This window comes from Pantherophis guttatus, chromosome 14 (genome assembly GCF_059756535.1).
Source record: "Pantherophis guttatus breed Tessera chromosome 14, ASM5975653v1, whole genome shotgun sequence".
In the NCBI taxonomy this organism is placed as follows: domain Eukaryota; kingdom Metazoa; phylum Chordata; class Lepidosauria; order Squamata; family Colubridae; genus Pantherophis; species Pantherophis guttatus.
The window spans coordinates 2,648,545-2,662,780 of record NC_142076.1 but is presented as its reverse complement, the minus strand read 5'-3'; the positions used below and the strand labels follow the sequence as shown (position 1 = coordinate 2,662,780).

Below are 14,236 nucleotides of genomic sequence, written 5' to 3'. Positions count from 1 at the left end.
GCTGTCCCCAGCCTCCAGAACCTCTCTAGGAGTCTCTAGGAGCCTCTCTAGGAGTCTGTAGGAGCCTCTCTAGGAGTCTCTGGAGGCTGGGGACAGAAAAAAAGTCACTTCCTGTCCCACCGGGAGTCGGGAAATGGGCCCTTTCAGCCTCCGTAGGGCCTCCGAAGGAGTGGGAAAGGCTGTTTTCGCCCTTCCCAGATCCATAGAAAGGATCTGGAGCCAGGTAAGAAAGAAAAATGGGCCTTCCCCCCCCGCCCCCGGCCCTCCAGAGGCAGGAAACAGCCTGTTTCCCTACTTCTGGTGGGCCCAGAAGGCCCGAAAATCAGCTGTCCTGTGTGCGCATGCGCCCCAGAGCTGAGCTGGCATGCCCACTAATATGGCTCCGCATGCCACTGTGGCACGCGTGCCATAGGTTCGCCATCACGGCGATAGGGCAATGCTACAACATACCAGAGGACATAAACCCCTCCTCATTTACTTCTCCAACAACTAGTAATAAGAGGGAAACTGCCTTCATTACTGTCATGCCCTCGATAGTCTTTATTCTCCGTGAATTTCTAATCCGCCTTTTGTACCTATATTGGCTCACATGAAATCTTATTTTGCATCATTCTATACAAAGGTTATGAATTCTACTGGTTAACAGAAAACTGCGCAGATAAGAAATGCATCACTATTATTTATGGTGACTACACTGTAGCATTACTGTTACAACGTACGTGTGTGTGTGTGTGTGTGTAATTTTATTATTTATTTATGTATTAAAATTTTTTGCCACCCATCCCATAAGGTGACTCTGGCGTCATGTGATATTTCTATCCCATGCCAGACCATTATCCAGTACTCAGTTTTTTTTTCTAAATTAATACGCCCCAAGCAAGTATCTTAAGTAACACACACACATCTGGAACATCATTCAGGTAACCCGAGGGTACTACTTCACTTCATGAAACACCTTACTCTCCCGCTCACCTTCTTCTGAGCAGCTTCTTTCTTTCTCTTGTCGTCTTTCCTCTTTCTCTTTTCTTCCATCAACTGTTCTTCCTCCTCTTGCACCAATTCCCTAGAGGATAGGGCTGACGTTAGGAATGCATTCTGGAAAAATATCCTAACTACTACAGGTAGTCCTCACATTCATTCATTTAGTGACCACTGGATGTTAAAAATGGCACTGAAAAAAGCAACTTATGACCTGCCCTTACACTTACAACCACTGCAGCATCCCCACGTTCATGGGAATAAAATTTGGGGATTTACAACTGGCATTCCTTTATGACGGTTGCAGTGTCCCAGGTCATGTGACCTCCCCAGCTGGCTTCTGACAAGCAAAGTCAACAGGAGAAACTGGATTCATTTAATGACCACTTAATAACTGCAGTGTTCATTTAACAACAGTGATAAAAAGGTAGTAAAATTGGGTGTGACTCACTTAACAACTGCCTTCCTTATCAATGCAAATTCTGGTCCTAACTGTGGTTATAAGACGAGGACTACCTGTAATATGTTCCTATTAGACCTGAACTTTACTTTTTAATAAAAATGAAAAGCGACATATTGGTTTATTTGTTGAGCTTTCATTTTTATAAAACCAATTTGCTGGACTACATTAAAAACAAGTATGATTAACTATCCAAGTTCAGAGAAGGCATAGAACTGAGCAGAATTTGGGGGTTAAGGTCTGTGGAACGAGGAAAGGACTTGAAAGGGTCTCCTGCTTCAGCAGGGGGTTGGACTAGAAGACCTCCAAGGTCCCTTCCAGCTCTATTCTATTCTACTTGACAGGAACATAATGGAGGGGGAGATAAGAGAGGGGGGAAAAGGGGAAAGCATCTTCCAGGCTCACATAGAAAAGGTCCAACAAGACGATTTTTATCAAAGTAAGCCTTCCATGAAACCAATGGGTAATTAAAGTCCAATTTTATTTGTCATTATTATTTGGTAACCAAAAGCTGCCAGTTCGTGAACACTGTTTTCAAAAATATATTTACTACACGAAACGTTGCAATTTAGCCGCAAAAAACTTGGTTTCTCCCAGAAACCCCAGAGGCATTTCCAATTAAGGGTGGAAGAACTGCACTCTCCCCCCCTCCCCAGCCTCCAAAAGCTGCCCGTCACTGAAGACAATATGCTGAGCTCAAGTGGACAAAAACCCGGCATGAGGAAGCGGCAGATTCCCCTGAATGAACCATATGGTCAAGCTTCAATCCTGGCTTTCTTCCCTTCTTTTTATCGTGCTTCCATATTCTTCACTTAGTATCAAACCACTGGCAGTTAATATACTTTTATGCTTTCCTTTTCTGTCTGAAAGGCAGCATTGTCAGCCAGAGAAGGGAGGCACTTCCTGGAAGAAGCCTGCTCAGTTTGTTTTCCAAGAGAGGTTGAAGCAATTAAAATCCCTCCTCATTCTAATAGCCTCTGGCGTCTTTTTTTGCTTTGGAACGCAGCATTTGCTCCTCAATTTATCGTAAATAGCAAAAATAATGCAGAATTGTTCTTGTTTCTCTCTTGATTTTAATGCCAATGTTTTCCACACTTTTACTAAATTAACTCACTTTAGTTTCTAAGCAGGTGCAGATAAGATGGCTACCCGTATCCTTCAGCTGCGATAGCCAATACAGTGTGGAAATTACCCCCGTGTCCCTAGGAGACCTGGTGCATTACCCTTGCTTTCCCATTCTCAGAGCTCAAGTTCATTGTGCTCATACCATCCTTTGAGCTTTATGGCAGAGGTAACAAAATGTATTATGAGCTAATGCTTTTCCTTGACTTATTTAATAGATCCTGTTAAGCTCCTCTCTCACTCCCTTCTGCAAGCTTTTATCTAAAATTCTTACTGTGGGTCTTGAGTTCCCAAAGTTAACAGCAGGCATTTCAAACTCTATTTTAATGAGGGCCGCATCAGGGTTGTGTTTGACTTTGGGGGGCTGGGGTGGGCGTGGCTAGTTCAACGTCACTTGTGTCAGGGGCACCTGCGGTGGCCCAAGCACTCTGCCAGTGACAATGGGTTCCTGAGCTGCAACGGCCTCCTGCAGCCCTCTGCCAGTGAAAACAGAGCTCCATATCAGAGGTATCACGAGTTGGTTCTTCTGTTTCTAGGGCAGCCCCACGGGCCAGATCTAAGCACCCTGTGGGCTGAATCCAGCTGGCGGGCCTTGAGTTTGACATCCCTGTTCTACAGGATTCGGCTCAAGCCCCTCAACGCAATCAAGGGCATGATGGTTTGACCAAACACATTTTTACTTAACCTTACAGAGTGCAATCCGTGTTATGCCTGTAGTCTGTCAGGCAGACGACTCAGCCAGAAACATAAGTCTCCTGTTGGCAACATTCGCACAGCACATTCAATATTCTTCATCTTTCCATGGATGTGAACGATGGGTGGAAATTCCACCCCTGGGAGAAGATCTCCAGGGGTGGAATTTTCACCCATCATTCAAGCGCCCCTAAAGGTGAAAAATATCAAATGTATTATGGAAATGTGGATGCTTTGTGTGTACATATTCTGGGACACTGGGAGATAATTATATTCAGACAAAATATTTACCAGGGCATCCCATTGCTGAGCGCCCCAACCCAGAAAGAAGACGAAGGTTCCCCTGGACCAGCTAGAATCTGGGATCCACTCTCAGAAGCAACTGCCCATTTTAGCTAAAATCACATTCCTACAAAAACTGAAGGAAGTGAATTTGTCTCCCGAGTACCAGGCGTTGCTGTGGAATGTGCCCCCATGATGCTCTCAAGAAAATAGTCCAACCACTATAAGGACTCTCCTCCCCCCACCCCCTGGGCAGAGCAACCTACTGAAATATAAAATATGCATACAAGCCTTGACTTAAAGTCCTATAAAACACCAATCTGGAGCAACGATTTTTATTTGGACAGGACCGTTTTTTGATATTTTCATTTAGCAAACTGCAAAAGAGAGAAAGAATGCGGTTTAGCTTCCTTAGAAGAACTGCCTTCCCAAAACTCTTCCAATTGGACACAATCTGCTAAACGGAGCCATCCCTTTTGACAAGATCCTGCTTTCCCAGCCTTTACGACCACAACTGAGCCCAGAATTTATGTTGCTAAATGAAAAATTTGTTCAGTGCCCCATTTTATGACTTTTCTTGCCACATTTGTTAAGTGAATCACTGCAATTGTTAAATTAGTAACCCTGTTGTTAAATGAATCTGGCTTCCCCATTGACTTTGCTTGTCAGAAGGTGACAAGCAAAAGGGGATCACATGACCTTGGGACACAGCAACGGTCATAAGTATGAACCGGTTGCCAAGCATCTGAATTTTTTTCACGTGTCAATGGGGATGTTGCAACAACTGTAAAAAACGGTCACTTTTTTCAATGCTGCTGTAACTTTGAACCGTCTCTAAACGAACTGCTGTAAGTCGAGGACTACCTGTACAAGTGTTGGGTGTTGTTTTCACTGTATGATCCCCCCCATTTAATGTGCATAAAGGGGCATTCAGCGCTGAAGTCGGTATTGTCTTGCAAGGCCTTTCAGAACTCAATGACATGGGAACAAACCGGTGCTGTGGGATTAGGGCCGTTGCATGGAGCAGGCGCGACACAATACCTGTCCAGCTACTCACACCCAGCTCTTTCATCAGCCACGCGTGGAAAAGAGCTAGGCTGCCACCCTGCACAAGAGCCAGGAGCAACCCTTTTCCATCTCTCAGGACTGAGCAGCCTGTAGCAGAGCAATTCCTCGCACTGTTGGCACATCAGCTCCTGCCTGAGCTGCACTCATCCTGTCTCCCTTGATGTGCAAAATGTGTGCTGTGTCAGGTTGACTGTGGGGTAGAGTAGTGACTTACTCCAGGAGATGAACTGCTGTAGGGTCAGATTGCCAGAGAGAGCACCTGCTGTGGCCCTAAATTTTAAATTATTCATACTATCAGCTGCCACCTTATGCTTGCATGTGCTGTCACCTCGGTGACAGACTACCATGAAGTGTGGGGAGGGAGGGAGGGAGCAATATTTCGGGAAACGAAAGTAAGTGCTGTATCTCCTTGAGACGCTGCCTCAAGTCACCCAGGTGGAAGAAGGAGGGGTCTGCATATCAACCTGCGCTTGAATTAGGAAAACATCTTGACTGAACTGAATTGGTTACACCGGGGGGGGGGGAGGGGGCGCAATGAGAGACAGTTAAGGGAGGAAAGAGTAGAATGTAGGGATTTTGTTGCACGATTTTCAGTTCTGGCTTTGCACTACTGCAATGCACTTGATCTCTAATAAAGTATACCTTTGTCAACAAATGGATCCAAGGATTGTTTCTAGCATAAGGTTCCAGTGATCAGATCATCTTACTGTTCTAAACGGTATTAATGCATTGATTCTCTAAGAATACTTTTGTTATACACAAATATGTAACTTTGGGTCATTTTCCTCAATAAATAAATGAACAAAGATTTTGTCTCATTTGTTTAATCAAGCTTTCTCTGTCTATGTTTAGGCTTTATATGGGAACAGATCACATTTTAGATCACATTTATGCAGAAATATTGAAAAGCCAAAGGGTTCACAAACTTTTTAGCCTCACTGTAAATTTCTCAGATTGTGTTTCCACAGGGAGGGGGAGGGAGCATGCTAACAATGTCCACTGTATGGAAAGTTAGCATTGGAAGCCTTCTCTCTTCAAAGAAATTAAGACTATGAGAGTCAGAATATTTTATAGAGAGTTTTCATAGCTAGAAAAATTTTCACAGCACTCCACAGGACTTACCTGGTGGGTAATACAGTGGTGATGGGGAATAAGAGAATAAGGCTAGCATGAATGTAGGTAAGATTTAACTGCAAGAAAGTGTTCCTGAATCAAAAAGATGTAATACAGCTTAAGCAACCACAGACTTATTTTTGCTCACAATGGAACCCAAAGGTTTTCAATGCCATCTTTGTTTTTCCATCTTTCCTCTTAAATGAAGGAAAATACAGTTTAACACCTCGGAGACTCCCCAGTTTAAATGGAATAAGCGAGGCTTAAGAGATCTAGCTCTTGTACAGCAGATGTCTACGCATAGCTACAGTACCCCGAAGAAGCAGTAAAGAATGGGGCTATAAAGCAGGGGTCTCCAAACTTGGCAACTTTTAAGACTTGTGGATTTCAACTTCTAGAATTCCCCACCCAGCAAACCAAAGCTGGCTGGGGAATTCTGGGAGTTGAAGTCCCAAGTATTAAAGTTGGAGATTTGCCATGTAGACTCAAACAAGCTGGCTGCAACAGGTTTATAACTGAAGAGACAGCTCTTGGGAGAGGCGTTCCTTGGAAAAACCCAGGCATGAGGCAGAAGGAAGAGATAAGAAGTCTGCAAAGAGGCAGACGGAACTTGCAAAGAAATAGGAATTGGGGACCTCTGAAAGAAAGGAGGGTCCACTGGCAAGGGCCAGTGTTTTTCACGAAACCGGTCCTTGGTGCCAAAACGGTTGGGGACCACTGGTTTAAAGATATTCCACCACCCTGTTTCTAGACCGCAAGGCCAAACAGTCCTTGTTGCGCATAAACAGAGGCATATATTTTTCTTACTGGATCAACCGGGGGGGGGGGGAGACACGACACAGCCCTTAGAGCTCCTCCCCTATTAAGGGTTTGGCAGCAGGCTTAGTGGAGAACTGAAGGGGGCTGGAGGACTTCCTTCAGGAGCTCCGTGGAGCCCCCTTTGAATTCCTGACCAGATGCTGTCACTCCACCTCAGCTACTCCTACTTCAGTAGGTTACAATTTTAATAAATTAAAAGTAGACAGAACTCTGTGTTGGACATCAATATTATTTAAATTAGATACGTATTTTAAAAGAATCAAAGTATTATTAGATTATGTGAGTAACAGTAGTTAAAATGAAACTTGAAGGTTTTCGGTCTTTACACAGACTGATGTTTGGGGGGGCGGGGGCATCTAGTTAGGGGAAATTACACAAACTGCACAGCTCAAGGCCAAACTCTGAGCAACAGGTTGAAAAGGAAACATGAGAAAAGCGAAGCATCAACTTAAACGTTTCAGACCGGGAAGGACCTTGAAGTCTCTTCAAACATCCCATCTTCCTCCTCCCTCAAAACTGGCACCAGCGCTTTCAAGAACTTTCTCCTAAATTGCTGCCCTTTCATTCCGATTTCATCTCTGTTGCAAACATGCACCTCCGAAAGAGGAAGAAATGTTTAACAGAATTGGTGAGGCCCATACTTCTACAATCCCCAGAGGATGCAGCAATGCCCTTATTTAACTTCACCTAGCTGCGGCCATAAGCCAATTGGAAAAAGCAGAAGAGAGCGAAATCAGGGTCTTGGATGGCACATCTGCAGCAGAGGCTGTAAGGATAAAAATGAGGCGTGCAAGAGCCAGAGCCAGCAAGCGGGAACCCACAGCCAGGAAACCTTCTCAGCAGCCTGTCAGCAGCAGAAACCTTCTCAGCAGCCATTTCCCCCTCAGCCAATTGCTTTGGGCCGATTAGCAGTGGTTAATCCCCTTAGCTCTCTCTCTCCAGGCTAAGCACTTTCCCCAGCTCACCACAAGCTCTTTAATTTCTTTCCCCAGCATTACCCTATATCGGATTTATGGTTACCGGTATGTAGAGACAGTCATCCACAAGAACTGAGGAGGAAAAAGGAGGCCTATAACACTCATATATTGTGAGCAGAAGAAAATGAGCTAATTGAGGCAGTACCTTCTGCAGTGATTTGGGATCCTGCTGGGTTTGTGAACTCAAATATTGGACAGGGTCCTCGGTTGCATGAGCTGAGCCATCTCTTGGACCAGATTCACGCCCACGCCCCCACCTGCCTTATCCAGGAAGCCTGGATTTGGGAGATGATCAATGTCTTTTTGAAGACATTGGAAAATGTCTGGAAAAAGGCAGTAGCGAGCCTCTGCATCTCTCAATCCATCCACAACATGCAACTTCCAACCTTCCAATTTGGGGGGAGGGGGTTGGATGAAGTGGTTGGGCTGAAGGAAGTTCTGAAGGAAACAGATTTGGATCTCCCCTAGCTAGGCTTTGGCCCAGACAGGGAGGGCAGTGCTGGATGTCCTGACAGGACCTGGAGGGAACGTGGCTCACTCTGCAGTTGTTCAATATCATTAAACAATGATATTCCTCTGGACTGCCGACAAGGGTTAAGATTCAGGGACACTGCGCTAAATGGAGGATTACAATCAATATTACTTGAGCTCTTAGCTATCCAGCATAAGGTACTATATAGCTCAGCACTGCCTTCCATGGTATTTAACATGCAGATGAAACTGTTGAAAAAGGTCAGCTGCTGGTGGGGTAAAGTATCTTCAAGAAGGAAATGACATCCTTTTACGAGTCTTCACCCTGGGCCAAGCAGAGATGCTGTGGTAGTACTAATGCAGCATTTGGACACTGAAAGGATACGAATGGGACAAAACCTGCTGAAAATGCACTCCACTGTTTGTCAAAAACAACTGTTCATGCCATTCCTAACTACTCTACATTGGGCTGCATTCCCAATGAAGGAGAATGTCTGGAACTTGAGTCTTCCTGACTCACAGCTCCTACTGGAAGAGCTAATGGACAGTGTATCTAAGACAGCTGGCATGCAACTGCCCCCTTCTGAGAGTAGGCAGCCTTCAGAACTGGCACTAGTCACTCACACCCTTGTTACCTCAACATTCAATGACTTGAAAAGTACTGGGGACATTTGGTATAAAATACAGCAATCTGTGAATTGATATAGCTCTGCTTCACCAGTATTAGAGGCCGGTTATTGGTTTATTTCCAGATACAATTCAAGGTGCTTGTTATTGCTTTTTGAAGTCTTAAAAGATTTACTTATTCAGGTTTCTGCCTTCCACAATCAAAAGACTAGATGGGCTGAAATCTTAACAACAAAATTATATGGTTTTAGATTGTCTCCCGGTTGATTTGTGCACAAGCGGATATTCTGGGTTCCTCTTCATCAACAGATCAAGGGGAGACTTGGAAACAGGCCTTTCCAAGAACTGCCCCATCCCAGTAAAATCGGCTGTCCAGAGAAATAAAAGGGCTTTAAAAGGCTGTTTGGGGATGAAAATGTACATCCTGCCCCTAATCCACTTTTTTTTTTTAATTTGATTTATATGCCGCCCTTCTCCGGAGACTCAGGGCGGCTTACAATGCGTTAAGCAATAGCCTTCATACTTTTGTATATTTATACAAAGTCAGCTTATTGCCCCCACAAACTGGGTCCTCATTTAACCTACCTTAGAAAGGATGGATGGCTGAGTCAACCTTGAGCCTGGTAAGATTCGAACCTGCAGAAATTGCAGGCAGCTGTGTTAATTACAGGGTGCATTAAACCACTGTACTACCAAGGCCTTGAGGGTGGGTTTTTTTTTTAACCTTTTCTTGATTTTTAGATAATTATTGTAATATTTCTAAATTTTACTGGGACCTTAGCTGCCTGGGCAAGGTATATAGAAATGTTGAAAAATTAATGCATTTGTAAGAATGGATTTAATTCACAAACTTCAGAATATTACATAGTATGCTAGGTGACAGCATCCTAAATACCCAAACTTGGTACCCATTGTTCCCACCCAGATCTGGCTTGTTTCATGCAATCCCACGAGGGAAGGTCTGCTCAGGGACCACCAGTCACCTAAGATAGGAAGGTTCTTTAAAACATTAACACAGGACCTATGAATGCTGGTAATAGAAAGGCTGTCTTGAACTAGTCAGTGTGATCTTATGTTTTTACAGGTAATCCTTGACTTATGAAACCGTTCATTTACTGACCGTTCGAAGTTACAATGGCACTGAAAAAAAGAGACATTATCGTTTTACACAATTACAACTGTTGTGGCATCCCCATGGTCACGCCATCAAAATCCAGCCGCTTGGCAACGGACTCCCATTTATGACGGTTGCAGTGTCCCTTTTGTGACCTTCTGACAAACAAAGTCAATGGGGAAGCCAGATTCACTTAACAACTGTGTTACTAACTTAACAATTGCAGTGATTCACTTAACAACCCTGGCAAGAAAGGTCATAAAATGGGGCAAAACTCACTTAACAAATGTCTCACTTAGCAACAGAAATTTTTGGCTCAATTGTGGTCCTAAATCAAGGACTATCTGTATTGATAATAACAACTACTTAGGTTTTTACCCTGCCTTTCTTCCTCCAGGAGCTCTTTTCTCTGATTTTGCTCCACAACTACTACTACCTTGTGAGAAATTATTTCTAACCCAGAGTCACCAAGGTAAGTTTCCTGGCTGAGAGTAGGTATGGATCTGGTTCTCTCCAGTAAAGGTACAACATCCTGAACCTCAGGTCTCATTCAATTTATAAAAGTTAAAGCTACAATTTGAAATCTTAGGCAAAATTTGGTAAATGTTAAGTGCATGGATCACATATGCAAAGGTTACATACCCATTAAGAAAGGTACAATTAAAACTACACGACATGTTTAGCTAAAGCAAAGAGATGAAAGACCGCCCAAAGCCACAACAGGGAACAATCCTTTGGGACACGGTTTTCCTTTGCTTAGTGCTCAACAAGACAGGATGGGCAGAGGTGCAAATACCAAGCACAAAGAGTTGCATGTTTTTGGTTGATTGTTGAAATAATTCACAACTGAATGAAGCCAGCTTTTTGGGTGACAGAGGAGGGTACAGTAGCAGAGATTTGGCAACATCCACGTAAGTACATTTCTCAAATTGTGGATTTAGTCTTGATGGACCCCTTTACTGATTGTTGTAGGCCAAACTTTCAAAGACTGGAAAGAAAGACTGTCTTTTCCTGTACAACTCTGCCTACACACATTGGTTCACCAGGCCTGTATAGATTCATTATCAAAAGGAACTGGAATACTATAGATCAGATATCCTCCAATCCCTGGTCCGCAGCCAGGTACCGGTCCATAGCTCGCCAGAAACCGGGCTGTACAAGTGAGCAAAGCCCCTTGGGATCCAGACAGCACTCTAAACCATGCCTCCCCCGACCCCCTACCCCAGTCCACAGAAAAAACACCCTCCACAAAACAGGCCCCTGGCACCCAAAAGGTTGGGGGCTGCTGCTATAGATGATATAAAAGGTAGTCTGCTCCTGGAAATATTGCCCCTTACAAATATCTATGTTAACAGCCACAGGTTCAACTGTTCTCTGACTCAGGCTTTTCTACATGGCATATGAACTAGAGGATTTCAGCCCCCATGTAGAGGTAGTTCTTGACTTACAACCATTCATCTACTGAGTGTTGGAAGTCACAAGAACACTGAAAAAAAGTGACTCAGGACTACAGCAGCCCCCCCCCAACCCCCCTCCCCCGTGAGTCAATGATCAAAATTCAGTTGCTTGGCAAGTGAGACATATTTATGACATTTGCAGTGTCTGGAGTGGTGTGTGTGTGAGATGTGATCAGCTTTTGTGACCATCTGACAAGCAAAGTCACTGAGGAAGCCAGATTCACTTAACAACCAGGTTACTCAATTATCAACTCCAGTGATTCGCTTAACAACTGAGGCAAGAAAGCTTGTAAAAGGGTCATAAAATTCACGTGACTGTCTTGGGCTCAATTGTGGTCATAAAAGTCAAGGACTACCTGTACTAAAACCTGTACAATAGTCAGGCCAGTCTAAAAGGTAAAATACTCCCATTGATTAGCTTTTATTCCGAGGAGCATAGTAAAAACACCATGCAGACATAAACAGAAGCATTACTGCTGCAGTAGCTTTTCACAAGCCCTTCATGACTATGCTCAGTACTGAAGGTAAGTGTTTAGGTTGCCTTTAACAAATTCATGCTTTTATATATTCTGCAGAGTGAGGAATATATACAAACAACTCTTCAGGCAGAATCCTCATTATGCCTGATTCAACATAACTGGAAACATTATTTCTTTCATATAAAGAATGGTAGTATTTATTTTATCTATCTATCTATCTATCTATCTATCTTATGACCTCTGATAGATATAATTTTCAGGATTAGGAATAAATGCTCTCTTTAAAAGCAGGAATACAGATTTACAAAGAGGGAAACCAATCATTTTTATTTAGTCCCAATAAAGATAGAAAACATCTGGCTAGCAAGTGTTACTGTTCTTGCCAAAATTCTGTTTTGCCCAGTAAACATTTTGTTGGATTTTAAAACTACTGAATCATTCTTATTTTTCAGACTACCCAAAGCACAAGGAAAACTAGGAAGATGAAAACAACACTGGTTTTTAATCTATTCTAAATAACAATATAACAGGGAGAGGAAGCTCAACTACCATTATCAGAAGAATCAGAATTTCAACAAGGATTAAGTTGAAGACCTTTTAAAAAGTTATTCATTTTGCTATGTGGTATAAGCCTCTACAGATGATGGGAGATTACTATTCTGATTTTCAGGATTGAACTATTTGATATATATATATATATATATATATATATATATATATATATAGCAATAGCACTTAGACTTATATACCGCTTCACAATGCTTTACAGCCCTTTCTAAGAGTCGGCCTATTGCCCCCAACCAATCTGGGTCCTCATTTTATCGACCTTGGAAGGATATATAAATGCATTCCCAACTTTTAGATTTTCAATAGAAAGCAATTATGGAAGACCGTATATGAGCAATGTGCAGGGCTGGCTGGGGGATTCTGGGAGTTGAAGTCCACCCATCTTCAAGCTACCAAGGTTGAGAAACACTGCTATAAACAAATACTCAAGTTTCTAAGGCTCCTGCAGTCTGGAAGGGCAGCTTCAAAATTCTCTCGGATGCTTGAACGAGCCCTTTTGCCTCTCAATATGACCACAGACAAGGAACCCATCTTCCCTTCACAAAATGCAGCTTGTGTCCAGCTCAAGGCCAGCACAAAAAAAAAAGACTTTGCAGCCGATGGGAAATCTTATTTGGCAGGACAAAAGTTGGAGGGAGGGAGAGAGGGAAAAAAAAACAAAACAGGTGAGCAAACAAACAAACCGGACATTCATTCCTGCGGCGGCCTTTTTCCATGTAGGCAAAGAAAAAAGTACGCCTGGCAGGAAGAGCCGAAGGGACGGAGGAGAAAAGCCGGCAGAAAACGCCCCCCCACCCCCCACCCGGTCTCCACACGACGCAGCCCCGCCAAAACTTTCGCCTCACCTGCTTGGTTTCCTTTCGGCGTCTTTGGTCGCTTTGGCTTCCCACACTCTGCAAGGGAAGAAAAAAAAGATCCCGTCAGGGAGGCCGAGAGAGCCCCGAAGACGCCTCCCCACCCTCCCGGGGGCCCTCCGGAGGGAAGCGCCGCGGGGCCTCCTCACCCTTCAAGGCCGGCCGGGGATGCTCGGACGGGGCCGCACCTGGGAGGGTGGGGGAGGGGCGGCCTTCGGGGTGGGGGAGGGGCGCCGCGGGACCCGCCGGGACAAAGGCCGCCGACCGCGGAGGGGTGGTGGAGAGGGAGAGGACGCCGGCCTCGCGCTCCCCTTCCCGCCGGCCGCCGCCTCCTCCTCCTCCTCAGAGCGGGCGCGCTGCGGGGCTCTCACCGCATGTGCTTGGCGCGGGGGGCGGGCCTCCTAGGCGCGGGGTCCCGGGCCCGGCGCCGCTCCGCTGGGGGCCCTCGGCAGGCTCGCCTGGTCGCCGCCGTCGTCCGCGGGCGCCGCCGCCGCCGCCCTCGGCCGCCTCCTCGCGCCCCCGCGCCCAGCCGCCATTTCCAGCCTCCCTCTCGGAGGAGGCCCGCCAGTGCCGGTCCCGCCCCCGGAAGGCCCGCCCCGCCGGGGAAGGACTTCCGGTGGCAAGGCCCGCCCCCAAGATGGCGCCCTCGCGCTGCTCGCCGGAGTGGCCTTGATGGGTCTGGGTCGGGGTCGGGGTCGGGGTCGGGGCGAATCCGCAGGGTGGCTGCCGCCGCTGCCGGGCCCTGCGGGGGAGCCAGGGGCCGGAGCCCATGACTCGTGGCCCTGTGCAGCCGGCGAGGGGAGGGCTAGGCTCCGAGGGGGTCCCTGGTTGCAGCCCGGAGTCGCCCCTCTGGGCTTCGGGGGGATGCAGTCTCCTACCCACCCAGCGCGGTGGGAGGTTGGGGGGTCTGGAAGTCGGTTCTGCCCCGGCCGAGAGCAGCGGCATCTCTGGGCCGGAAAGATGGACGCCTCTTGTCGCCCTGTATGAATTGCTCGCCTGAAATTTAACAGATTAACAAGAGTTGGAAGGGACCTTGTAGGTCATCTAGTCCAACCCCGCCGCCCAAGCAGGATAAATCCTTACTTGCAACTTTAATCTTCCCATGTGACGCTTTCCGGGCTAAGAGAGAAATCTGAGCTGAGCGTGTAAAGAACC

At 45.7% G+C, this 14,236-nt stretch overlaps 1 protein-coding gene across 2 annotated transcripts in view; it reads right to left on the bottom strand.

Moving 5' to 3' along the window:
* Nucleotides 1-13,629, bottom strand: part of TNRC6A (trinucleotide repeat containing adaptor 6A) — a 48,582-nt gene extending 34,953 nt beyond the window's left edge. Inside the window, exons 1-3 of one of the 2 annotated variants that reach the window (XM_034420603.3) lie at nucleotides 13,453-13,629; nucleotides 13,073-13,120; nucleotides 973-1,063 (exon numbers count right to left, since the gene is read on the bottom strand). In XM_034420603.3, the coding sequence (XP_034276494.1) occupies nucleotides 973-1,063; nucleotides 13,073-13,120; nucleotides 13,453-13,457 (144 nt within the window). In that variant the 5' untranslated portion in view covers nucleotides 13,458-13,629. The remainder of the gene's footprint in view (nucleotides 1-972; nucleotides 1,064-13,072; nucleotides 13,121-13,452) is intronic. The other variant, XM_034420604.3, reaches the window with a different exon arrangement.
* Nucleotides 13,630-14,236: the final 607 nt, after the last annotated feature.